The sequence below is a fragment of the Lissotriton vulgaris genome, chromosome 11 (genome assembly GCF_964263255.1).
Source record: "Lissotriton vulgaris chromosome 11, aLisVul1.2, whole genome shotgun sequence".
NCBI classification, from domain to species: Eukaryota; Metazoa; Chordata; class Amphibia; order Caudata; family Salamandridae; genus Lissotriton; species Lissotriton vulgaris.
In genome coordinates, this window is record NC_141699.1 from 108,685,134 (window position 1) to 108,711,416 (window position 26,283).

The 26,283-nt window shown below is 45.6% G+C and overlaps 1 protein-coding gene across 7 annotated transcripts in view; it reads right to left on the reverse strand.

Annotated features, from left to right (window-relative positions):
* The window catches only part of DEPDC5 (DEP domain containing 5, GATOR1 subcomplex subunit), a 592,834-nt gene that overhangs the window by 445,447 nt on the left and 121,104 nt on the right, over nucleotides 1–26,283 (reverse strand). For all 7 annotated transcript variants that reach the window (XM_086942813.1, XM_086942812.1, XM_086942810.1 and 4 more), the window contains exons 18-22: nucleotides 22,742–22,808; nucleotides 17,195–17,231; nucleotides 5,353–5,473; nucleotides 3,560–3,786; nucleotides 1,784–1,987 (exon numbers count right to left, since the gene is read on the reverse strand). In XM_086942813.1, the coding sequence (XP_086798939.1) occupies nucleotides 1,784–1,987; nucleotides 3,560–3,786; nucleotides 5,353–5,473; nucleotides 17,195–17,231; nucleotides 22,742–22,808 (656 nt within the window). The remainder of the gene's footprint in view (nucleotides 1–1,783; nucleotides 1,988–3,559; nucleotides 3,787–5,352; nucleotides 5,474–17,194; nucleotides 17,232–22,741; nucleotides 22,809–26,283) is intronic.

A 26,283-nucleotide genomic window follows, 5' to 3' on the forward strand; every position in this document is an offset into this window, starting at 1 on the left:
TGTGGGGCCAGCACAGGGAATGGTAGCCAAGGGCAAGTTTGTCTAAATTTAGGGAAGCCTGAATTTGCAAGAAGAAAGATGGAAGGAAAAATCCCTATACACACCGAATCTACATTTTCATACTTTTACCCTAAATAATGTCAATAATGAGAATTACAATGAATATTGAACACCAAAACCTAAATTGTCACTTGTTGCTTCAATTATAGTTATAACGGGACTCGATGGCATCCATTTTAGCAACCTCAGAATGATGTCAAGTTCAGTAAGCCCTGACTGAATTTGCCTCACTAACATCTGCAGGCTAAAAGCACATACAGTAGCAAAGAGTAGTTCTAGCCACAGAGATATCACATCAGCCCTGCTGATGAGAAAAACCTAAAAATGTCCCAATGTTTGAGAACAAAGCCCCTACAGAAGCTGCATGTGATGCCTGGCTGCTGTTTACCTATCATGGGTAGAGGCGTGCCCCACATCTTAGCCCTGGGACATGCAAGTCCTTGTCTCCATTAACAATACTTGGTCTATCCACACACTTTCTGTAATCCTGGCTCTCATACAGTGCACTCTTCAACAGAGGACTGAACAGAAATAAAAACAAGAAACCAGTATTTCTGATCCCCAGTGGCTTTTCCCCAGGACTTATTGTTCAGAACACAACATTACTTGAAGACAAACCCCTTAACCTCCCACATAAGAGTTTAAAGTGCCTCTCCTGCAGCTCCATCTAGGCTGTGCATCGTTCAGAAATGGTCTTTGATGCAGAGTCTATATTTTGGAAACCGCTCAATTAAACAAGTAACTGAGCCACAATGAAAAAGCAAAGAACATATGAGTGCAAAGGGAATGGTCTGTTAGGATTAGAATAGCGCTGGTGTAAGCAAAGAGGGATGAAGGAAGGAATCAAACAACCACCGGGAGAGGTGATAACAAAAAATAAAGAAGTGCAAAGAGAGGAAGGCAGACAAAGAGGGGAAGAGTAAAGGGAAGAAGATGGAAAGGAGACAAAAGAGGACATTTTTGGCATGAGGGAGCGAGAAGTAGATAGAAGGAAGGGTTATATTATGGGAGGGAAAGAGGGAGGATGCAAGAGAGGTAAGGAGAAAGAAACAAGGGGAAAGAAAGAAGGTACAAAACAATGGAGGTAAAGAAAGAGAGGAGCAGAAGGCAGAAGTAGCATTAAAGGAGGAAGGAATGAAGGTTCAAAAAACAGAAAGGAAAAATAAAGTAAAAGACAAAAAAGGGGAAGGTAGAAAGGCAGAGAAATTATAAGGTGAGAAGAACAGTAGAACAAGAGGGAATAAAAAGAAGAAAGGGGAGCAAGGAAGAAAGAAAGAAGAGAGGGGCATTTAAGAAGGAAGAAATGAAGAGATACGCTGGGAGGAAGGCAAATAGGAAAATGATACATAAGAAAGATATGAAAATAAATGTGGCAAAAGAATGTAATTAAAAGGAAATTGGAGCAAGAAAGGTAAAGGATGCCCAGAGATATGAAGTTCAGGAGTATTGGAGGAGGGAGGATGGAAATTCAGATAGAAAAAAGCAGGCGATTAACTAGCGAAGAAAATAGCTGGGAAAGGGTGTGAGGTAACAACAGAAGATAGCAAGGTGGGCAAATAAAGAGTGAGGAAGCAGTAGAAGGCTGGAAAGAAAAGTAAAAAACTTCAAAGGGAGAGAGTAAAAAAAGACATGGAGAATGACAGGTGAAGACTGTGACACATGATGAATGCAAAGTAGCACAACAAAAAGGCAGGATACAAAAACAGCTGTGGCAAACACTTACCAACAGGGAAAGTGTGCATCCATCGCCTCCTGTTTGAGGTTAGCTTCATAGGCATGCGAGATGGGGCGAAAGGGTTGATGAGTGCTCTCTGAGGGGCGTACATGCCAGGTCGGATATGCAGCATCGACTCTGCACTACCCACATGAAACCTGCCCGGAGCACTAGAGTCCCGCTGCTGCGACTCCATCATCCGCTCCAGGAAGTCTGAGGGAAGATAAGTGCAGTGTCACACATCGCAGGATGGAGGGGCTGCACACATTCTGCGGCCTCAAGCAAATGGCTTGCACAGCAGTAAGAGGCCAAATAACTGCCCAAGCACTCTCCAACATGAGCAACACACAAGAGCCCTGTCACACACCCCACTATCTCAAAGAGCGCCACTCTACTAAGCACCCTGACACATCACTGATAGCATCACCCTGTAACAATATTGTCACAGAAACGTGTGAAAAATGAACAATGCCGAGCATGGTGCCCGACAAAAGATCTCAAACACCATCGCTAAACTGACAAAAACACCATGCACAAACAGCTCAAACTCCATCAGCATGCTGAAAATACAGCCAGACATATAGATCACAAATCCCAACATCAACAATATATTAGCCATGGTAGCCATACAAGTTGCAGGCGCTCCCAACTAATAAATCCTATTTGCAAAGTGTGAAAAGAGCACCCGTTAAGGTTTCAAGGCGCTGTGGGCCGTCGGAGAGATAGTTGAGCTATTGCCCAAAGTCACATGGTGCTGAGCTGAGCAGCCGCCATCGCCGGGGATCGAACTGTGAGCCCCGCGCTTCGGTTTCAGCCGCTCTGGCTGCTGTGCCACACCTCTGCCTAGAACGCTGTGATTCAGAGAACATCAAGCAGCCTAACCCTATAATAAGACTGTCACACAGATTCATGCCAGCCACAAATAGCTAAACATCATTGGTATTATGGCAGTACAGCCAGATGTATATCTCAGAAACTTTAAAAAATCAACAACACTGTGAAACACATATCGTTCAAATATCTTCACCTTATGAGAATACTACTGCATAGCTCCAATGTCCAGCTACACTGCCAGACACCATCAGTAGTGTAACAATACCGCCCGGCACAAATAAATCAAAACAAAGGTCTATTACAGAGGTTCTTTCTTGAAGAACTACTAGCCGTTCCTACTGCGCCTAACGCTGGAGATGGCCCAAGGGCCCAACTTCTGGCTCTGTCCTGAGATGCCACTCAATGTTCAGTGCACAGCCAAAGTAGCCCATGGGGTCTAAAGCTATGCTTCATTTCATTATGTCTATGAGGAGCTATGGAACACGCAATGCCATGCAGCTCTGCTGAGCATAGCAGAAGCCTTCATTCAAGGAACCTTTGACCCGTACTCCCAAATGGCCTTCTGCCAGCTTCAGTCTACTACATTTAACTGCCTTTCCCAAAATGTCAGCCTAGCTATACAGGTCTGAATCTCTGTCCCACAGCCTGCTGGCTTAGACATCTCGAAAGCCTGGAGATACCAGTTAATCAGTACAGAGTCATGCATCCATCAAAACACCAGCTGTCTCCAACAGCAGAGCATTATCTTCAGTAGCTCTATCAAAGGCAGCTACCTACATCAAGAGGCAAACACAACCCACCTACTAGCACCCTAATGTCCTCTCAATCTTTTATACACTTAGGCATTCACTCCTCCACCATCTTTGCCTCCACAAGCCCTCCACTATGTTTGCCCATCCACTTCCATCCAATCTTTTAGCCCTTCCATCCCCACAATGACAGTTCTATGACCTCTGTTGCTGGTGTATCCCAAGGAGCAGCTGGCTTCATATAGGTGCAGGTGAGGCCGTGGGATGAGCAGGATGCTGGAGATCTTTCCAAGGGAGCTGTCGTCAGAGGCCTGGCTCCTCACCTCTTCCTGTGGCAGGGTGCGGCTCTGCAAGGAGGGACTGCAGGAGACATCATAGGAGCATGAGCTCTTCCGTGTCTGGCTCTCTCGATCCCGCTCTCGTGCTGGCCTGATGAGCACACATAAATCCCAATTACCATGCAAATATATTCTGTTTTAATCTCTGTATCAAACTATTCAGGGATAGGTTTTCACTATTTGACACTTAGACTTGCAAAACGTTATTCTGGATTTCCAATGCCAATCAGTATACCCAGCGCTGTACGACCCTGCTCAGGTCACTTGACATGCCTTACCACCATTACGAACTCCCTCTTATAACTTGCTACTAAGACATACAATTAATTTTGCACATAGAACCATTAAGAAATATTGGTATCTCCTGGCCAAAAATATCAGCAGGGTCAACTGGCCAATAGGGCGATCAGGCAGTGCCCCGTGGGCTGGTCTGAAAGATTAGTGTGTGGGCCGGTTTCTAAGCAGTTTATGGGTCCATATTATGGGCAGATGGGCCAGTTTATATTATTGATTCCTCTGACATTACCACAAGCACTGCAGCAAACAAAAATGTATGCAGTCTACCATAAATCGCAAAATACTTGTATATAAACCCATAAAATACCCATAGCATGTCTGTACAATTTCAAAACTGGCTTGACTTGCCAATGTGGATCAGTTATTTGGTTTTCTTATGATGCCCACTTTTATTTGATCCATTGTCCCAGTCCGACCTGGCTCTAAACATTCGATAAATGCTGTGATTTACTGTTTTTACAGCTAGTGCTGAATGGTGTTCCTGCACTAAAGAGTATAAAAGGCAGAATATAATTGTGCATGCTTGTATGTCATTATTTCAGTTGACATTATGTCTCTAAACCAATAACTTGTCATGATTACTTCACCATTGCTACGGTCCTTTATCCCCGGACTCTATATTAACCATCACTTTGTCCACCCCTTGCCCCGATGATTTTACCCCAGTGTTAACCCATGCATCATCCTAAAGAAACTTAAAACAAATATTACTCTGAAGTATATTAAATTGTATCAAATGTAACTACTAACCCTAAGCCTAAATTAAATTACGCCGATTAAAGTAAATTATATGTAAATGCTAGCCCTACTCCTAAATTAAATTCTATTAGTGAATGTATCCCCAACAATCTGAAATTAATAAATTGTAACATATATTTTTTTTAATCTCCTCATTCAAAACCTAACCGCAAACTTATCCCAAAATAAATTTAATAAAAATAAAGAAACACTATTCCTAAATGAAAATACATTTAAAATTAGAAAAAAAGTAATCTTGTTTTAACCCTAATGGTACATTATGCTCCTCTTAAAAGTGGAACATCTGATGCATTGGTTGAAGTGATGGTATGTCACTGTAAGGGAAGGCAGGGAAGCAAAGGGCAGACAAAGTAATTGGGCTGAAGAGCGGGTGAACGGTGCCAAATTAAGAGTGCCTGATAGCAGGGAGGAACCTCTTTACCAGCTAGTTGTTTCGCCGTCAGCACACTCAAGAGGGTAAAAAGGCAAACAGTGAACAGAAACAATCATCCTTCTATACACCACGCAGGCGTGATCTGCCCAGAGCCTAATGCCCAGACTTTTTACACTACCTGTGCCACAGAAAGCAGGAAGAACAGTAGGGAACTCTGCTGAATTGTACCTGAAGGTAGTGGGCCGCTGAGCTCTGGAAGGACCAGGAAGGCGGAAAACCTGTGCGTCGTAGGCGTCATAATCAACCTGGATAGGGAGGGCATTTTCAGAATCCTTTGGCGAACCTAATGCTGGAAGGCAAGAGGAAATAGAAGCAAAAAATTAAGCTCTTGGCATGAAATGCATGCAAGAGTGTTCAGAGGCAGTGAATGTTATCATAGAGAAAGACCAAGTGACTAGAAGGAGAAACGACTAAACACCAGGCACATAATGACCAAATAAACAGAACACTTTGCCATCCAAATGGAACTTCATCATTTCTCAAAACAGTGTTTCTTAACAGTCAAGGCATAGATCCTTTTATTTCGAAGTATGCCTTTACAATCAATTGCGATACCTGTAAACAGCACAATGTGTAACACAATACTAAAGGTTGACTTGTCTGGTATCATTACAAAAGCACACATCTGTTCTGACTGACTTTTTCGGCCTTTCCTTGGGGGAAGGTGATTGGAAGTGACTTCAGTCTACTATCATTCTAATAGAAGGGTTAGAACCGTAAATAGAGCCTATTCACAAGGCATGTTGATATAATTTCATACCCTTTTCCTTAGATCAGGGCTTATAAACCTATGTTAAGGGATAGATTCATTAGTATTAGTGATAATCCGTCCTTTTGTAAGAGTGTTAGTATATTTTCCATGGAGTTATGCTTATTTCGGGCCTTGTAGGCCTCGAACGGGAGAGACTCCATCATTCTTTCTGCCCCGGCAGCTTGAGATGCTTCTAGGTCAAATGTAATGTTTTAGTTACGAGGTGTTGTTCGCTTGGAGAGAACCGGCTCAGGCTGGCCCTTATAGAAAGACTGTATTTTTCTCCATTCCGAAGACATAACATCAGGCCAGCCGGCTGAGAACGTGTCCTTGGTACGGGGAGGTACAAGAATTTGGTGGGCGGAAGGTTACTGTCCGTAACTTTCCATGAAGGGACAAGCTTCCATATTAGTGAAAGCATGAGGCAGTGAGTCAGTCAGTCTGTAGGCGGCAGCTAGTCATTAGAATCCATGCCATTAATTATTCCAAGGCAGGCAGTTGCCATTTTGAAGTCCGAGAAAGACCGAGAAGCTAATACTCTCTTAGAAAGATTGAAGTTATTTTAGTTGGAGCAGCTGGCGAGCTTTGACATTAAGATCAGAGCATACAGAGTGAAGCAGTTAGTTGAGGGAACGAATAGAAACTGAGTTACAAGATCGAAGCTGGGAAGTGAAGATGGTCCGTGATTGAGAGGAGAGAGGAGTAGTGCAGAACAGCCAGAGAGAAAGCAGCTGATGAGAGGAATGTTCCAGTGACTTGGAGGGAAGCAGAGGAGACAGAGCATAGCGGTGCAGACGCGTGACTGCAGAGGTGTGACCCTAAGACGAGCCAAGGCACAGACGAGAAGGGAACCCAGATGACTGCTGAGTCCAGACTTCATATTAATAAGGTGACATCGGCCCTTTCTTATTAGCGTGCACACATTCTAACCTTTCATTTTCCTTTGCAGGCTATATGTTATAGTATAGTATTATATTGTTATTGTTATTATTATAATAAAGTAGGAGTAGTTTCTTTTCTGTAACTCCAGTTCTGTAGTAGGGGTATCTCTGTTATAGTCATAATCTAGTGAATAGTCCCGCCCATGTGCGTGGACCCCGGAGCAATCAAAAATAATCTCTAAAGTGTCGAAAAAATGCAGAACTGCATAGACACTGAAGAGAGAATTTAAAGACATATAATGCAGCCCATAACAGGCTACACTGTCCAGTACTTCAGCTAGAAATTCCACCAAAAAAATCCACAAAACAGCAAAGCCTGTCCAGATTTTCATTGTCTTCAGTACAAACCCCTCTGGAAGATAGAGAGGAAGACCTGGACAGACAAGCCCCATAGGCTGCCATTATGTGTCTCAGAATAGGGTACTGTGCCTTTAAGAGAACTTTCCAGAACTTCACAGTATCCCAGAATGCCTTGCAGGTCTCTCTTACTTTCAGTTCTTTTTGAAGGCGTAACACGCCAGACCTGTAGCATTTCTCACATGAATATCTCTCTCTCTCTCTCCACCGGGGAGGAGGGCGGGCGCTTATGACTATAACAGAGATACCCCTACTACAGAACTGGAGTTACAGAAAAGAAACTACTCCTTCTGTAGTAGGGGATCTCTGTGTATAGTCATAATCTAGTGAATAGAATGGCAAGCCCATCCCCACACCAAAGCGGCGGTGGAGAAAAGAGAACCAACACCACTATTGTGCGAACAAATTCCGCAGCGAAGCCTGTCCCACCTGAGCATCTGCTCTGGCATCAGCGTCCAGACAGTAATGCTTAGCAAAGGTATGAACTGACTTCCAAGTGGCGGCCTTACAAATTTCTGCAATCGGCACATTACGGAGCAAGGCTGTTGTGGCAGCTTTGCCCCTGGTGGAATGAGCCTTAGGCTTACCGCCTAAGGTCTTATTAGCTTTCTGGTAACATAGTTGTATGCAGGACACAATCCACCTAGAGATGGACTGCTTAGAGGTCGCAAGACCCGTCCTGATCGATCCATAATTGATAAACAATTGGTCTGACCTACGGATACCCTTGGTCTTATCCAGGTAAAATTTCAACACTCTCCTAACATCCAGGGAATGTAAAGACCTTTCTGCTGGAGATGAAGGATTCTGAAAAAACGTAGGTAAAGTTATGGTCTGATTGACATGAAAGTCAGAAATAACCTTGGGAAGAAATTTAGGGTGAGTACGCATAACAACCTTAGCAGCATGAAACACAACGCCTGAATTTCACTCACCCTGCGGGCCGATGTAATGGCCACGAGGAACGCCGCCTTCCAGGACAGGTGCTGCAAAGAAGCCTTATGAATGGGTTCAAAAGGCTCCTTCATCAAACTGGACAGCACCACATTCAATTCCCAGGAAGGCGAAGGGAGCCTGACAGGAGGGAACACTTTCTTCAAGCCTTCCAAAAAGTCTTTGATCACAGGGATCTGAAAGAAGGAAGTCTGTGAAGGGCTTTTCCTGTAGGCAGTCAATGCAGCGAGATGAACCCTAATAGAGTGAACATTAAGGCCAGATCGCGCCAAATGTAGAAGGTAGGGAAGGATGACATCTTCCTTGCACGTCGTAGGATCACAGTTCCTGGACACACACCAGATACAAAACCTCTTCCACTTGTAAGCGTAGGACGTCCGAGTGGAGGGCCTCTTAGACAACCTTCAGTATGTCCATGCAATCTTCTGGTAGATTCAGATGACCATACTGCACTACCTCAGGAGCCATGCCGCCAAACTCAAGGATGAGAGGTTGGGGTGCACCATCTGCCCCCCGAACTTCGTGAGAAGGTCCGGCCTGCACGGCAACCGTATGTGTGGAAGGAGGGACCGGTGTAGGAGATCCGTGAACCACCACTGTCTGGGCCATTCCGGGGCAATCAGGATCATCCGCGCCCTGGACCTGGACAGCTTGATGAGCACTGCCGGAATCAGAGGGATGGGTGGAAAAGCGTAAACAAAGCTGTTCGACCAGTTGATCCAGAGTGCATTCCCCAGCGTCCCTTGCTGGTAGTACCTGGAGGCGAAGTCTCGGCATTTGCTGTTTTCGGCGGTGGCGAACAGATCTACGTCTGGAGTCCCCCACCTTGCGAAGACTTCTCCTAGTACGTCGTCGTTTATGACCCACTCGTGGTTTTCCTGAATCAGTCTGCTCAGTGCGTCCGCCTGAACATTCTGCACACCTGGCAGATGTGTCGCCGTTATCGTCAATCCTCTGGCCAGAAGCCAGCGCCAGATCGTCTGCGCCTCCCGAGACAGAGTGCGCGATCTCGACCCCCCCTGCTTGTTGAGGTAATACATTGTGGTCGTATTGTCCGTCTGTACAAGCAGAGAGTTGGGCCGGAAGGACGGATGAAAAGCCTTCAGTGCCAAGTGAACAGCTCTGAGTTCCAGGAAATTGATGTGATACGTGGACTCCGTCTGAGACCACGTGCCTTGGATCTGTAAGTCTCCCGAATGCGCTCCCCAGCCCTGGAGAGAAGCATCCGTCACGATCGTCTGAGTAGGAATGTCCTTGTGGAAGGGAACCCCTCTGAGGAGATTCTCCGCTGAACACCACCACTTCAGAGACTGAAGAGCATGCAGAGACAGTCGTATCCTGTCGTCCCAAGACCCTCTCCTCTGGTCCCACTGATCCTCCAAGCACTCCTGCAGAGGTCTCATGTGTAGTCGCGCATGAGGAGTGAGGAAGATACAAGAGGCCATCGACCCCAGTAGAGAAGACACCGTCCTCACTGTTGTAGATGGAGCGGTCATAAGAGCCTGAGCCTTCCGAAGGATCGATTTCCGTCGCTCCTCCGAAGGAGACACGCTTGCTGACAGCGTATTGATGGTGGCTCCCAAGTATTGAATACATTGGACCGGGATCGGGACAGACTTGGACATGTTGATGTGCAACCCCAGCTTGTTCAAGAGAACGCACGTCTTCCGGAAGTCTGCTTGAGCTTCTGAGAAGGAGGAGGCCTTGATCAACCAATCGTCCAGGTACGGGTAGACAAACACCCTGTCTTTCCTTAGGTGTGCCGCCACCACTGCCATGCACTTCGAGAATGTCCTGGGTGCAGATTTCAGTCCGAAAGGTAGCACCGTGTATTGGTAATGATTGGTGCCGACTTGAAAACGCAGAAACTTCCTGGGCTTGTGTGCTATGGGCACGTGGAAGTACGCATCTTGTAGGTCTATGGCGCAAAGCCAATCCCCCTGTTGCAACTGAGGATAGATCTGATGCAACGACAGCATGCAAAACTTTTCTCTACGAATCCACTTGTTTGCCTGTCGCAAGTCCAGAATGGGCCTGAACTCGTTCTTGTCCTTCTTGCGAACCAGAAAGAACCGGGAGTACAGACCTCTTCCTCTTTGAGACAGAGGTACGTCTTCTATCGCCCTTTTCCTTAACAGGATATCGGCCTCCGCCTGGAGCTCGCGCAGTTGGTACTGCGAGCCGACCGGAGGGATCGCTGGAGGAGGGCTGATGAACCGAAGACTGTATCCATTGCAAACAATATTCAGCACCCACTTGTCCTGAGTAATTTTTCTCCACTCTGCCAGAAAAGATTGAACGCTTCCCCCCACCGGAGCGGGTAACGGATGACGGGGAAGTAACCGCTCAGGGTCGAGACCCGGCCGGGCCCTTGTTCGCGGTAGAGGGCTGCTGCCCACCTCTACCCCTCTGACGTTTTTGGAAAGGTCTCCGGAACTGCTGCTGTTGTTGCTGCTGCTGTTGCCCCGAAGATTGTCCTCTTCCTTTCCCTTGCGAGCCGAACCGCCGTTGGAACTGGCGGTAGGGTTTCTTGTCCTTGGGCTTCTCCAAGCCCACCGCCGTCAGGGTTTCTGCCTCGGCCTTCATCCTGGCCATCTCGTCATCTGCGTGTTTTCCGAAGAGCGTGTCCCCGGAAAACGGCAGGTTGGCCACTCGCTGCTGCGCTTCAGGCTTGAGAGACGCAAGTCTGAGCCATGCATGACGGCGCTGGGTGATCCCGTGGCAATAGCCATGTGCAGCTAACAAGGAGATATCCACCGCGGCACTGATGGCCTGGTTCGAGACCAGCATACCCTCCTTGACGATCTCCATGAAGTCTTCCCGCCTGTCCCGCGGCACAAGGTCCGCGAACTGCTCCATGGAATCCCAAAGCGCACGGTCATATCGTCCTAGTAATGCCGAGTCGCTGGAAGCCTTCATCGTGGTGGAAGAATTCCCACACGCCTTCCTTCCAGCCGAATCAATCCAGTGGTCTCCTTGTCCGGAGGCACGGTGGAGGACGGGGAGGTGGAATGTTGCTTTCTGGCCGCCGTAACTATCACTGAGTCGGGGACTGGGTCCATCCTCAGGAAGGCAGGATCTGAGTCCGGTGCCCTGTATTTTTTCAACAGTCTAGACGGGGCGGCCTTCACCACCGCCGGTGTAAGGAACAGTTCCTGCGCCGGTTCCACCAGTCCCGGAACCAAGGGCAGCAGAGGGCGAGACAGGTGCTTCTTGTGCAAGGTCTCGAATATCACGGACGTCGTAGGTGTAGGAGCCGTCACCGTGATACCCAACTTCGCGGCCCCCCTCAGGAGGACCTCCTGGAATGTACCAATGTCGTCGATAGGAGACACCCTAGTCTCCGGGGAATCGGACAACGTAGGGGAATAGGAGCGGGTCCTAGAAGAGGTATCGGTCCTGGACCTGCGTCTCCTATGGCGCCGTCTGGAACGGGTGGAGGACCTGTGCCTGCTCCTCGAACGGTCCCTCCGTCTGGAGCGAGACTTCGATCTCCTGGGCCTCGGCCGGTCCACCGGCTTCTCCGGGGTGGCCGACTTGGGCTTACGCGGTTCCTTGGACTTAGGAGTCTTCTTGGGAGGGGTCGGGAGATCGGGCAACGAGGCCGACCTCGGCCGAACCGGAGGAGGCTTGACGGGCGGAGGAGGCAAAGGAGGAGGAGTAGGATTCCTCGGACGCGGGCCTCTAGGTAGCGGAGGAGGAGGTGGAACTGACTTCTTTGGAGTGTATACCTCCGAGTACACCGTTCCCGGTGACCCACCATCCTTCCTGGGCTGAGGGGAGCCCCCCACAGCCCTAGGCCGCGTAATATTATCCTTCGACGCCGTTGGCTGTTGTTCAGGCGTCGAACGCCGACCTCTCGACGTCGACCGTCTCTTCCTCTTCGGCGTCGAGCGACTGCCGTGTCTCGACGTCGACCCGGACCATCTTGACGACGACCCTCGGTGTCTTGACGGCGATCTCTTGCGCCTTGACGGCGATCTCTTGTGCCTCGGCGGCGACCGCCTCGACGACGCCTTGGAGCGTCTCGACGTCGACCTCGACCTCCTACGCCTCGACGGCGAACGTCTCCGTTTCGCCGGCGAGTGCTTCCGCGTCGACGGCGGGCTTGACGACGAGGATCCCCTCGACGACGATGAAGTCTTGCGCCTTGACGGCGAACGACGGTGACTAGGAGGCGAGCGCCGACGCCGATGCTGTCGACGCAGAGAGCTCGACGTCGACGCCGATGACAGCGACGAAGACAGCGTCTCTGTGTCCGACAGCGGCCTATGCAGGTCCCTCGACGTCGACGGGCGACGTTTTCTCGACCCAGAGCCCTGGGGAGATGGGGAGCCGGTCTTGGACTTCCCCCTCGACGTCTTGGTGGGGGCCACCGACCCAGACGGAGAATGGGGACGTGTGCTGGGCTTCCTGCCCCCGGGGAGCCCCCCAGGGGCCTCAGCATGGGCAGATGAAGCCCCTCCAGACCCACCTTGCGTCTTCTGTCTTCTTTCTTCAAGTCCCTGAAGTCTGATTTTCAGTCTGTCCTTCAGGGTCCTGCCAGAGAAGCCTTGGCAGATCTCACACTCCTCAGGAATGTGGGAAGAGGGAAGGCAGAGAATACAGACCTCATGGGGGTCTGTCTTGGCCTTCTTCCTGGAGCACTCCGGGCATTTGTCGAATAATGCAGGCATCATGGACTGCCAAGGGGTGTAAGAAACCAAGAAGAAAGCTTTAAAGTACTGAAAAAGTACACAAAATCGAATTTAGTGCAAAAAACACCAACAAAACCCTTGAAAAGGGAGAGCTCAATGCTCAGGGTCCTGCTAGCAGGAGCCGGAAAAAAGAACTGAAAGTAAGAGAGACCTGCAAGGCATTCTGGGATACTGTGAAGTTCTGGAAAGTTCTCTTAAAGGCACAGTACCCTATTCTGAGACACATAATGGCAGCCTATGGGGCTTGTCTGTCCAGGTCTTCCTCTCTATCTTCCAGAGGGGTTTGTACTGAAGACAATGAAAATCTGGACAGGCTTTGCTGTTTTGTGGATTTTTTTGGTGGAATTTCTAGCTGAAGTACTGGACAGTGTAGCCTGTTATGGGCTGCATTATATGTCTTTAAATTCTCTCTTCAGTGTCTATGCAGTTCTGCATTTTTTTGACACTTTAGAGATTATTTTTGATTGCTCCGGGGTCCACGCACATGGGCGGGACTATTCACTAGATTATGACTATACACAGAGATCCCCTACTACAGAACCCCAGTTCTTAGTGAACTAATATGTGCTTCTTGTTCTTGTATAGTAAAGGTAACCTGTTCTTCTAGTCAGGTACTGTTGCCCGAACGGACGCTACCCCCGATCGGGTAAATGGTAATTGAATAATGAGGTAGAGAGGAGCCCTTGAAACAGAGAATAAGTTGTACATCGTATAATTTGGCCATTATTGTGTGATCTATAATACTGTAGTATTGTACCCCTAATAAATAGCGAGAGATTCCCCAACATAAAGAGCTAACGGTATTCATAGGAAAGTGATCGTTGTTGTGAGGCGGCGTTAATGAGAACACCAGGAGGGATACTGGTGTCTATACCCACAGGATTGTGGCTTGTAATGGAAATAAGTGAGCACCAGGGGGGATACTGGTGTCAATACCCACAGGATTGTGGCTTGTAAGGAAATAGAGAGGGTATCGGGGGGGATACTGATGCCTGTACCCACAGGATTGTGGCTTAAGCGAGCACTGGTTGCAGTCAGTGTGTAATGGTAAATAATCAGAACTGCCCTAGGGTAGAATAGTCTGGGTCTAGGTTGCCGCAAGACTACCTGGTGTGAGTGTGGTATTGTAGAAGACTTAGGCATGTATATTGCTAACTCCCCATCCTTGGATAGAAGACATAGATACCTGTTGTAAATAGGTCCTAAGGAGGGAGGTTGTTACGTTTCGGCTGGGTTGGTGGTGCTCTGGTGAGCTGGTTCTATCTGGTCCGAGAATCCGGCCGTTACAACATCCTCACATGCAAATTAAGCAGAATCTTTGGAGATGTTATTTCAACTCGCCCTTGCAAGTCGACAATTCAAAACCAGAAGGGTGTCTCCCCAGAATTCTTCCTATTCTAGATGCTCAGAGGCAGCCTGGAAAAAAGGGAGAATTTCAGACATATCTGTTTGGCTAAAGTACAGTCAGTCCCATGAAGACAGCATTGGGCTGGTTGCCAAGCCCAACCAGCCTTTCAGAGACTGACTAATCAGGAATTCCTGCTATTTCCCTAATACAGCCAAGTGTGGTACTGGTTGTACTAATCTAAATCATGGTTGTAGTAATGTAAAAATTGTTCTACACAGAAGGGGCAAGGTATTAAATACATAGATATTAAGTGCCCTTTCTCTTGTTTCTCGTACCATTTTTGATGCTCAAGTGAAGTGGCAAAATACTATTTAAAGTATACCCAATATGGAATTTGAATAGCTTAGATTCATTTTTGTAGGATGTACAAGAGCTGGTTCACACATAGGTAAGAGAGGAGTGGCCACACTCACTGGTCACAAATGTCTTGCTAGAAAATAAGTGTAACGTTTTCTGGATTGCAGTATTAAAATCTTGAATCAATGTAAAAATGCAGTCAATAGAGATCCTCCAAAGTTGTCATTTACATTTCCAATAATCTACTATGTTCATGTCTCATTGCTCCAGTATTTTGAGAAGAATGTTGACTAGAATCATAACATATTGATTGTAAACCCAGTCCTGTAGATCTACAGCTACATGAGAGAATAGCAATTTGTGCGCTCACTTTTTTAAAGAGTCATACTTTTTTGTCCCCTTAATTAAAACAGTATCCATTTTTGTTAAATAATGTCATTTAAATGTTAATATTGGGTACCAAGTGTAATGTATTGAGGATTTGTGATATACGTAAGGAGAAGGAACACAGGACTAAATTTTTAAAATATTGTAGAATTAGGCAGATCTTGAAGATAGTTTTGACTTTTCAGTAGTTGTTTGTGAGGTAATATTGAACATTTAATTTACTCTTGTGATATCACCCATAAGCAGGAGACTCTAAAATGATTCTTAGTTAGTCCTATATAATCCATTAGCCTTCATCTGTATTTCACTGTGCGATATTTCTTTCTCATTGCGGTAACTAAAAACTAGCCCTCGGTTTTTAAGTACAAACGCATCCGTTTCATGCTTTTGAATCCTTTTCTCCAGGGACAACATGGAGGATTCATAATTTGATTCACTCCTACTTGACAATTCTTTTCCAGTGCAATTTCTTTGACTTCACACCTTCTCCATCTGCCTAATATTTATTATTCCTCCCAATGTGTCCCTTCACGTTTTCTGGCAATCTCACTTATGGCTCCAAAGCTTTGTTGCAGTCACCCTCCATATCCCGCATTGTAAGAAACTCTGTTTCACAATCATGTACTGTTAATTTGCCATCTGTCGTGTTCATTTTTTATTTGTTCTCTCACTGTGCTTTGGCTTTAGCTGTCAATTAGCTAGGGGAGATGTTAATACATGCATATTAAGAAAAGGTTAATAGTGAGTGTAGGGATAAGACTAGACCATGTATTTCCCTTTGCATTGATAACATTATCTAGATTTAAAGGCAAAATCTATTAAAACTCTATGAAGAACTTTGTGGAATTATAAGATCTTTAATTGATTTGGATTATATTGCAAAATAGTAACTGATGAACTATTTCATGACACCTATTACACAACATGCAGATGAAAAAAAAGGGACATGCTGGAGAATGTCACCTGCACACATTTAAGTTATATGCTAAACATAAGGTAACTTTTATGAACAAAGAACAAAATCCTGGAGAACCAGCCATAAACTGTTCTGTGTGCACTTTGTTAAGAGAGGGATGGATTGGACAATTAGCATTAGGGAATTTACATCGAAATGGTATTCTTTCATTATGACAAAAAATCCCCCCCAAAAATATTAGCAGGACTACATCAGGTTCACAAAACTCCATCTTAAATATTTTCTCCACAACAATCATTTTTTTGTGAAAAAGACATACAGGACTCGGTTTGCAAACTCGAAATCTTGCAGAGAAGTTCTAAAACATGAGGACCTTTGATAATAAAAAGTAAAGTTAGAAAAAAAATTACATTATGTGAGAAAATAAATCGGGCGCTGCAGCCCACAAATAGCAGAAAAAAGTCACAGAAGACCAAGATGAAGAAGAGAAAAATAAATTTACATTACAAAAAAAGGGAGTGAAGAGGTAGAAGAAGAGGGCTACAACATCCTCTAGGTAATGGTGGGTCAGAGAGGAGAGAAAGAAATACAGAATTAAGGACAAATTAATGTTTAAAAGGCGAGGGGGAGAAAATGCATCAGGAAAAAAGGGTAAAAACGAAGACCAGTAGAGGGGGATTACCCAGAAAAACCAACCCCTCGCCACCCCCACTCCCCAGTTCCCAAACCTTGGGGGTGGAGGGGGGGGAGGAGAAAAGGAGGGAGCACTTAAAAAGTTAAAAATCTAACTTGAAGAAAATAATTTTTCTCCTAAAAGGACTTTTACCAGGTTGGTTTTGTCAACCTGTTGAAAGCCATTCTAGGTGAAAAATTCTTCATAAACAGTTTGATGGAAAACATTTGACAGAACCAGTTTCTTCATGTAGGATTTTGGTCAGCCTCCATTAGAAACCTTCTATACATGTACAAAAACTATGATGGGCACTAAATAACTCCAAATGTAGTGTTCAATTAAAACACTAAACTTTTTTGGGTATATTTTTTAAAGACGAAAGTAATACTTTTCAGTTAGGAAGAGATAACAATGCCTATGCTACAATACAAAATGGCGAGAGCATGTTAAAAAGCATTAGGTTAAAATACAACTTCTGGACAGGAAAGAAGGACCCAGGCCTATAAAATAATAACCACATAATAACTATGGGGTAAGAAAGAATGACCAAGGCAAACAACTGAATAATAAAGAGCAAATGGACGATAGCCTTTTGGTACATAAGTATATTGGGATTAAAAACAACTAACCTGTGTCTCTGCCATTCTTTGATTTCTCACAGAGTGGCTGGAAAAAAACAGCAAAGAACTGTCAGAGAGACTATACCATACTGTACATAAGAGAACATAGGTCACGAAAGGAAAGAAAACATGCAGTATGCGATAGAACACATAACTCATTAAAATGAACCGCTTATAGGAGATACGCAACAGAGCAGCCAAAAGAAAAGAACATTGTTCTGATACAGGAGAAAAACTGAAAGCTCCCCTAAAAAATGCTTAGCACACAAGCTAAATACATCAAGACAGCACAATAACCACCAAAGTTGTGCTCGTACTGGTAGTCCTTCCTGCTGGACTTGTGAGACGTTCAGGACTGAAAAGTCATAGTAAGAGAACACCTTGTAATCCAGCATAAAAAAAGGTAATATTTGAAGACTACGTGTGTGTGTGTGTGTGTGTGTGTGTGTGTGTGTGTGTGTGTGTGTGTGTGTGTGTGTGTGTGTGTGTGTGTGTGGGTGTGTGTGTGTGGTACTGTTCCCACGCCTACATCTTTTCTCCTTGGTCCCTTCCCTTAATCCCTTAATGTGCAATCCACAACATACCTGTATCGCACAGTTATGGACTAGGTCTTCTAGAGGGAGGGAGGCTTGGGACTACCAGTTCAAGGATCACTATAGATAATACCTTTTACTAATATATATATCTTTTAGTCCACCTTCCAATTTGAGAACATGATTTACTGTGAACCTGATGATACAGATTGTGTTCATCTATCATTGAGAAAGCACATTCCCAATCACCAACCAATGAAGCTGAGGGTACAGACGGATTGCCTTCTTCCACAAAAGGGCAGCCAACACCAATTGCCCTTTAGTATACACTCTGGGAGGTGACATGAATGGTAGTACCATTTTATTTTTAATTTTATTTATTGGATTTTGACCCAGAGCATAATAAGAAAACAAAAATTGTAATCAACCAAAATAAAACAGATCACATAATCCATTATCAGCATTGTTACAATGCCCGCAGGGTTACATTGACATAAAAGACCCAACGAGATAACTGACTAATTGTACAGCCTCTCATGTTACCATATGCATAAATAGAGAAACAGTGCAGAAAGGCAAAACCCCCCACCCCCAAAATGCTATATCAACAGGCATATAGTACACCAAGTAAGGGTACTCAGTAATCAACAGTGCCATCACCAACATCATTCTTCATTGTTACATTGGCGTGACAATTGAAATTGTGTAAATAGACTCCAAAAACCCAACTGTCGGCTACTGGGTGGAAGCAGTTCATTATAAATATCCGATTGAGTATTACAATACATCATGTCTTTTTCCCACTCATCAACCGTAGGTACAGGCCCACACATCCATCTCATTGCTAGTCTATGTTTAGCGTAAGAAAACCAATGGCAATCAATTTGTGAACATTTTTCCGTAGTGGCTTTGTATACCCCAGCAACGCCAGTAGGGGGTCCAGTGCAAGTGAAAGACCCACGATATCGTTTAACTGCTTGAAAATATGGTTCCAAAATTCCTCTACAGGAGGGCACTGCCAAGCTAGGTGGAATAATCTGGCACCCGGCATGTCACATTGTTCACAATTATCAGTATCTTGTAACCCATATCTATATAAGCGCTCTGGAGAGTAATGAACCTTGTTTAAGAACTTAAAATGGGCTAACCTGTGGCGGCCATTCAGAGAGGCTTTGCGTGTAACCTCACAGCAGTAATACCAGATATCATCCGTGAGTGGTATACCAATGTCCACCTGCCAAGCCAGCCGGGCCTTCGTGAAAGAGGTCATCCTAGTATGTAAAGCTGAGGCATAAAGCCGCAATACTAACTTAATTGGAGACTGTGAATGCAATAGTATGGACAGTGGTGGGATCTCCATTGGTTCAGCGAGCTCATCGCCCAGCAGAGCCCTCACAGCGTGGCGAGTCCTGAAAAAATGAAATTGCGTTAGCACAGAAGGCACCGCCATATCAACCACCGCCTCGATCCATGTCACCATCTGGCCATTTTGAATAAGATCCCCCATCTCATATGAGTCCAATCATTCAGAGAACGAAGAGTACCTCGCTCGAAGCTGAGAGCGAACCACTGACACCACTCTATGCGCATGCGTGGTGAATACAGTTGTGCGCCAGAATATAGTTTAAGAAGAATATATCAAGCATGGGCTGTGGAATTCACTGAGTCAAAAACTCCACATCGCCAAACTGGCGCTTTAGTTAAGAAACGTGGCAATGGGTCAGGAGCAGCAGCCACTTTTTCTATCTGGAGGTGAGGGAGGACCTGTGGGCCATGAACTCAGCTATGGGCATGTGAGGCCTGCACTATCCGGTAATAAAGCTCTAAGTCCGGTGCGCCCAGACCACCATCAGTATATGGCAGCTTGAGAGTGTCCAATGCAATACATGGAGTCTTGCCCGCCCATGCCAGTTTGTTCATCAGTGTACACAGCTCTTTAGACATATGCTGGGCACCACTATAGGGATATTCACAAAAAGAAAAAGAAAGCGAGAAAGTACCACCATCTTCATTAATGGAAGCGAAAGCGGGAGCCGAATCCAGCGGTCTATGTCATCAGCCTTAATCACTTGGTCTGCATCCGAATGAACTTGAATACCCAGGTAGCGAACCGGGTCAGACGTCCACTGTAGCGGGAAGTCAAGAGGGGCCGGCACTGTGAGTGGCGTCAACGGAATAATTATAGACTTATCCCAGTTTACCCTCAAACCCGAATGGCCACCATAGCGCAACACCTCCTGAATCACTGGGGGCAGCTGGACCTCCAAATCCCGAATATACAAGAGCATGTCATCAGCTTAGGCCGAGACTACTAAATTATAGTGAGGGAAGCAAAACCCCTGTGACCGTGATATTCCGGTAGTTGGGGTTCAGCAGCTATTGCATATAATAGCAGGGATAGGGGACACTCCTGCAGAGTGCCCCGCGATATGTGAATCGGAGCAGGACCCATGTCTCCGGAGCAGAACCGGGCCACAGGCAAATTATAAAGCACCGACACCATTTGTAAGAAGACTTCACCCACCCCCACGTGGCGCAGCATGGCATGCAGAAACGACCATTCAATGGAGTCAAAGGCCTTCTCTGCGTCTAAGAAGACCGCCGCACCTTAACCTCCAGCCGAACATGTTGAAGGGCGCCAAACACCATATGGAGATTGTACGAGAGCATTCAGCCCGGGATAAATCCGGCCTGCTCAGGGCCAACCAAGGGGGACAGAAGGTTGGCAAAAATGTAAGCAAAAATCTTTGGTCCACATTAATTAGGGAAAGTGGGCGATAAGAAGAGAACTTTTGGGGGTCCTTATCAGGCTTCAACAATGTGACGATCAGGGCATCCCGCATGGTAGGTGGCATAATCCCGTCCGCTCCAATCTCCTGAAACAGGGTAGCCAAATGGGGGATCAGAAGGTCACTAAAACCTTTGTAAAAGGCTACCGTAAGCCCACCCTGACCTGGAGCACTGACCTTTCACATAGAATTCAAGGCCAATCGTATCTCCACAACTTCTATAGGGTGCATTAAAAATTCACTGTGCCAATTTTGCAGCCAAGGCAGTTTGATATATTCTAGATATTGCAATATATCAGCGTAACTAGGAGTGACCTTAGAGCTGTATAGCTCGATAATAGTCACGAAACTGTTTAGTAATGTCCACTGGATCTGTACAAGTAGAAACCCCCTCATCCACCAACGCGGCCACGCCCCCAGTCTCCAACCTGCGGCGAGCCATTGCTGCCAGTACCGAACCCCGCCTATCAGCCTCACCATAGCTGTAGCGTATTTGCCCATATGTTTGATTTCACAATCTGCCCCTTTATGGTATTCGTCAATCGTGGACGATAATGTTTGCTATTTACCAAGAAGCAAATAAAAAACATGTATCCTTCAGGATGGTGGTGTATGAAATTGTCATCATGCAAAAGTGGAATTACATCCTGTTAACTCATGATGTAGAATTCTAGTCTTTGCAAATGATTAGGTGGCCTGGAATCTAGTATCAGCTATATATTGCTTAACCTTGGTGGACAGACATGCATGGGTTACAATTCCAGCCCTCATCTGTTTATCAACACATATTGGACTGTGTCCTTCTCAAGTAGTTTGTGAACCTATTTCAGGTACCCTAGCACACGTAAAATTCAATACAGTCTCATTCAAAAGTAAAATACAAAACAAGTGATGAATCTTTTTCTTTCTCTTCTTCCTGTTTAATCTGACATCCCGAAGTTCGGGGTCCATGTTTTCCAAGCCAAGCCAACATGTGTTTTGTCGCTTCTTGTACACATTAGAACATGCGACTTGTTCACGGCTAGGTTAAAACATATATGATACATTGTCAGGATTTCAACCACTTCTTTGGAAATGCACACAATTTTGAGTCATTTCTAACAAATGTGCGCCCCAGCGGCACAAGCACACCCAGTGTTGTCCTTGGTTCATTCATAAACAAATTAGTTGATTTAAAATTCACATTGCCATTAGGACAAGTCGAAATACATGTAGTGAATCATTACAGGGTGACTGAATTAAAAACATGAAACTCCAACATGTGCTCGTGAGAAATATGTCGGTTATGTGTCAAAGTATTAGCCGTATATGTGATTCTTTCTGTACTGAAGAGCAAATGTGAGTCATGCATAGATGGAATTCTGTATCCCAGAGTGAAAAACCGAAACCTTAAACTCCCTAGATCATTTTAAACACCATGGGTTGTGTGACTGATCTGGGTGTAGCTCAAGAGGCTCAAAAGGCCCACGAAAATCAACCATACCTGTACCTATGGTCATGGGTGTAGGTAGATGTGGAGTTAGGAACAGAAAATCTATACTTCCCTATAGGCACCTACCTTTTGTTATGTTGTTATGTTATGTCTCACCTTGGGAGTCCGTAGCCTAGCCACATGAAAAGTGCCTGGATGCCCTCACGAGTGATTAGTGAGCTATAATGAGGCTTAACATAACATAACTTAACTATTGGATGTACTATTTGGTGAAAAACAAAAAGTTTTAAAAAAATATCGCAAAAAATAAAGCTGTGTTTATGGTTGGCGTTGGTTATAACACCTCAACGTATGTTTAAATTAAACGAGAAATGCACCTAAAGAGTCCACAGGTAAAGTGCTGTTATGATTAGGAATTAAAAGTGAAACATCACTGAAAACCACTGAAATTTGCAAGCTATAGTTAGGAGCAAAGTCAAATCTTGCACAACAGCCAAGCGACCCATAATTTGCACACCAAATGCAATGCATATTACCTCATACTTTTCACATTAAATAAAAGCACCTACAAGCAAAATGTAAATAAACAACAAAATATAATAAAACAAATTAATGATACTACCTTCACAGTCATCTCTATTAAAGTGGAAGGGTGATGTGATATGTAATCTCATCTCTAAAATGATTTACAATATTTGCAATTGTATTGGTTTCATTAAGATTGCGTTCATGTGTATTGCATTTGGTGTGCACAAAGCCCTGCTCTTTCTCTGTACAACACAAATCAAAGCAGAAAAAGCACCTTTCGTCCTGCAAGTTTGATCCGAGGTGTAAAGCTGCACAAGAACTGGCTCTTGGAAGTGTAGAAACTGCAAACAAAAAAATCCAAAATTTAATTATTGAGATAAAACAAATTGAAAGGTGAACATTTCTAGGATAGAGTAGGAAATGCACACACAGGCAAAGTAGGTCGGCTGAAGGAGAGAAGAGCAGGACACCATCAAATCAAGTGGAGAAGGCAAGCAGTGATGGCATAGGGATAGTGACTGAAGGAAAAGGAAGAGGTGCAGCTGGGAGAGATAAAGAAACAGAAGGAAAGATGTCACAGGGAGCAGGAGAAGAATAGAGAAAAAAGAGAATGAGAAAGAAAGGAAGGAGAAAGGGTGGCAGAATCGAAGAAAAAGGGGAGAAGAAAGTGAGGATGGAAGTGGCATGAAAAAGAAAAAAGTAGAGGAGGATGGGAGGCATCACGTAGCAGAAATGAGAAGGAGACAGCAGTGCAACAGGGAATCAAAGAGACGGAAGAGGACACAATGTTGGCAGTGGGGAGAAGGAGAAAGAGGTAACATTGCAACAGGAAAAATAGAGGAACCAAGGATAGGATGTCATAGGAAAGGAGAAGAAAATAAGTTAGAAGTTAGCAATGTGAAAGAGAGAGAGAGAGGACAACGTTTGCAAAGGGAAGTGTATAGGACAGGGGAAACAAAGGAGTGGCATGCGAAAAGTAAAGAGATAACAGGGGAGAGGAGGACACAGAGAGAAAAAGGGAAGAGAAGAGTTGCAGGAGAAGGCTGCAAAAGGAAAGTAAAGATGACAAGGAGTGTACCGTTTGGGCATAGGGAAGAACAGGAAAATAAGGAAGGGGAGACAGAGAAGATTAGAGGAGGAGGAGGAGAGTAATGATAGAATGGCACAGGAAAGAGAGAGAAAGAATACATTGGGGGTTGGACAGCAAAGATGAAACAAACAAATACAATTGGCTAAGAACAGATACACAGCTTCTTCCATGGAAACAGAAGTACTTCGCTCCTGTGACGTTTGCCCTGTGTTTGGGATCCTAACCACAAGCATTTCTGCAAATCCCCTACCATACCACATTTTTACATGGAGTACATTTTTCTTCAATACACTCCTGCGCTCACCATTGGTATACAGTGTGTTTCAGGGGTGTGGAATTTAAAAACTATCCATTTGTCCATGACACAGATTGCTTCTTAAATCTACTTGTCCTGTAACAAAATCCATTTGTCCCTTTGATGCCATGTAGTGCGGCAACACAATATAGCAGCAATCTCATTATAGAAGAGCATTGATAATAGCCTCTCTGATTATGCCAGGGCTCATAGTATAGTAAGGTCTGAATAGTAGCAATTCCATTATTTTGCCAGCTTTCTGCAGATCTGCATCCTGGAATTGGAGATAGCGGGAAGCAATAGTTCCAGGGTTGCCATGCCATTTTGAGTCTGTGCAAACCTACTAACTTGCATGTTTTAGGGGTTTTTACCAGCTCTTCTCTCATTTTCTCCCATATCGAGAAAGATTGGAAATTTACTCCTTGACAAGGTCAGTAAAACCTCTTCCAGGGTTGGAAAAAAAGTGGTTGGAGGGAAAGTGAACATGTAAACGCTCAACAGATTGTTGCATGAGCAAATATAAACATGACTTGCGCATGCTAAAATGAAGTTCACAAATATTTTCTAAGAGTATGATTTCCAGGTCTACTTCCATAAATCCATGTGAATTCATGAAAGCCATAAATCTGCACTAATGTATGGGCACATACCATGGGCATCAAAATAGGTCTGGTGCTACGGTGGTCTCCCGGATTTGAGGACCGCGTGTCTTTATACGCGGACGACATCTTGCTTTACCTCACCTCTCCCTGCAAGTCCCTTATCGTGGTATGCAACGTGCTGCATACCTTCGGTAGGTATTCAGGCCTGGTCATCAACTGGTCGAAATCACATTTATACGTATTGAGAGGTGAGGTTCCGCGGCTCCCGAGGGGTTGCACCATACAGATCGCGAGGCAGGGGTTTAAATAATTGGGCATCTATATTTCAGCCGATGCCAAGACACGTTATGCGAACAACTTGCTTCCCCCTCTTGCACGCCTACGGCGGGACGTAGAGGGGTGGCGGAAGCTGCCGCTTTCCCTGCTTGGACGTGCGGCATTGTTCAAAATGATGTCCCTGCCCAGATTCCTGTATGCGCTCCAGAATACTCAGGACCCAGTCCCTTCCGGGTACTTCAGAGAGGTCGAGGGCTTACAGCGGGCCCTTCTCTGGGATGGCAGACCGTGCATTGCTATCGCTAAACTCACGCTTCAGTGGTATGACGGAAGTATTGCTTTGCCTGACATCCGGAGGTATTATTGGGCCTCCCAACTAGCCACCCTCAACCATGGTTTCAACGGTCCAGCCGACAGTCCGGGGTACGTTATGGACCGGTGGCTCCTTGACGATGGGAAATATTACAGGGCGTTGTACTCGAGATCTCTGGATGGCAGAATGACAGGTCTGACTAGGACAGCGGTACACATATGGAGGGCTGTCAAAAAGGCACAGGGATGGAAAGGGAGACTCACGATGGCCACCCCACTTTACGACTCGGACCTACTGGGCAAATTGTGGCATACCAAGGGGTTTGATCGATGGGACCTAATTGGCATCTCCAAAGTTGAAGACATGATGGTCAAGGGTGGGATAAAATCTTTCGCCGCTCTACAAACAGAGTTTCAACTGGGAGCGACGGAATTTTTTAGGAACGCCCAATTGCGACACGCCCTTTTGGCAGTGCTGCCGGAGGGTGAGAAGGTCCCTGAGTCATCCCCGTTGGAAGATAGGGTGTTGGATGGTCATATTCCGGACAGTGCCATCTCGTTGGTCTATAAAAAACTGATCAATGTCCGAGCAGACCTCCTTCTGAGTGTGAGAGAACAATGGGTACGTGATGGTGTTGAGCTGGATGATGAAGATTGGCAGTGTGCGGTGTCATCCCCCAAGGAGGTAGCAATCCCAGCCAGACTACGCTTGGTCCAGCTGAAAATCTTGCATAGGGTGTATGTGACCGGCCCTCGGTTGATACATATGGGCCATTCAGTGGACGGACTTTGTAGGCGTGGTTGTGGTGCATTGGCCACCTTCATGCACATTATTTGGGAGTGTCACGTGGTCGCTTCCTATTGGAGGCGTGTCCACGCGGTGATGTGTGAGGTGACTGGAGTCGACTTGCCGGCTGATACTGAATGTGTGGGGCCCCACGGATTACAACAATGCGCAAACCCAATGGGTCACCTTGGGAAACATGGTGGCAAAGCGTGACATCGCTCAGAAGTGGGGTGCTACGTCGCCTCCCTCTGTGGAATTGTGGAAGACCAATATGGATTGGTGTATGGTTCGTGAAAAAACAGTGTACGTGGCCCGGGGTAAACCCAAGAAGTGGCATAAGGTCTGGGGGGCCTGGAATGAATACAGGGGTGATATCTGTCTCCCACCCGACACTGCCCCCTTGGAGAAACGACTTTCCCCCTAGCCTATAGTTCCAACCCAAATGTCACTACAT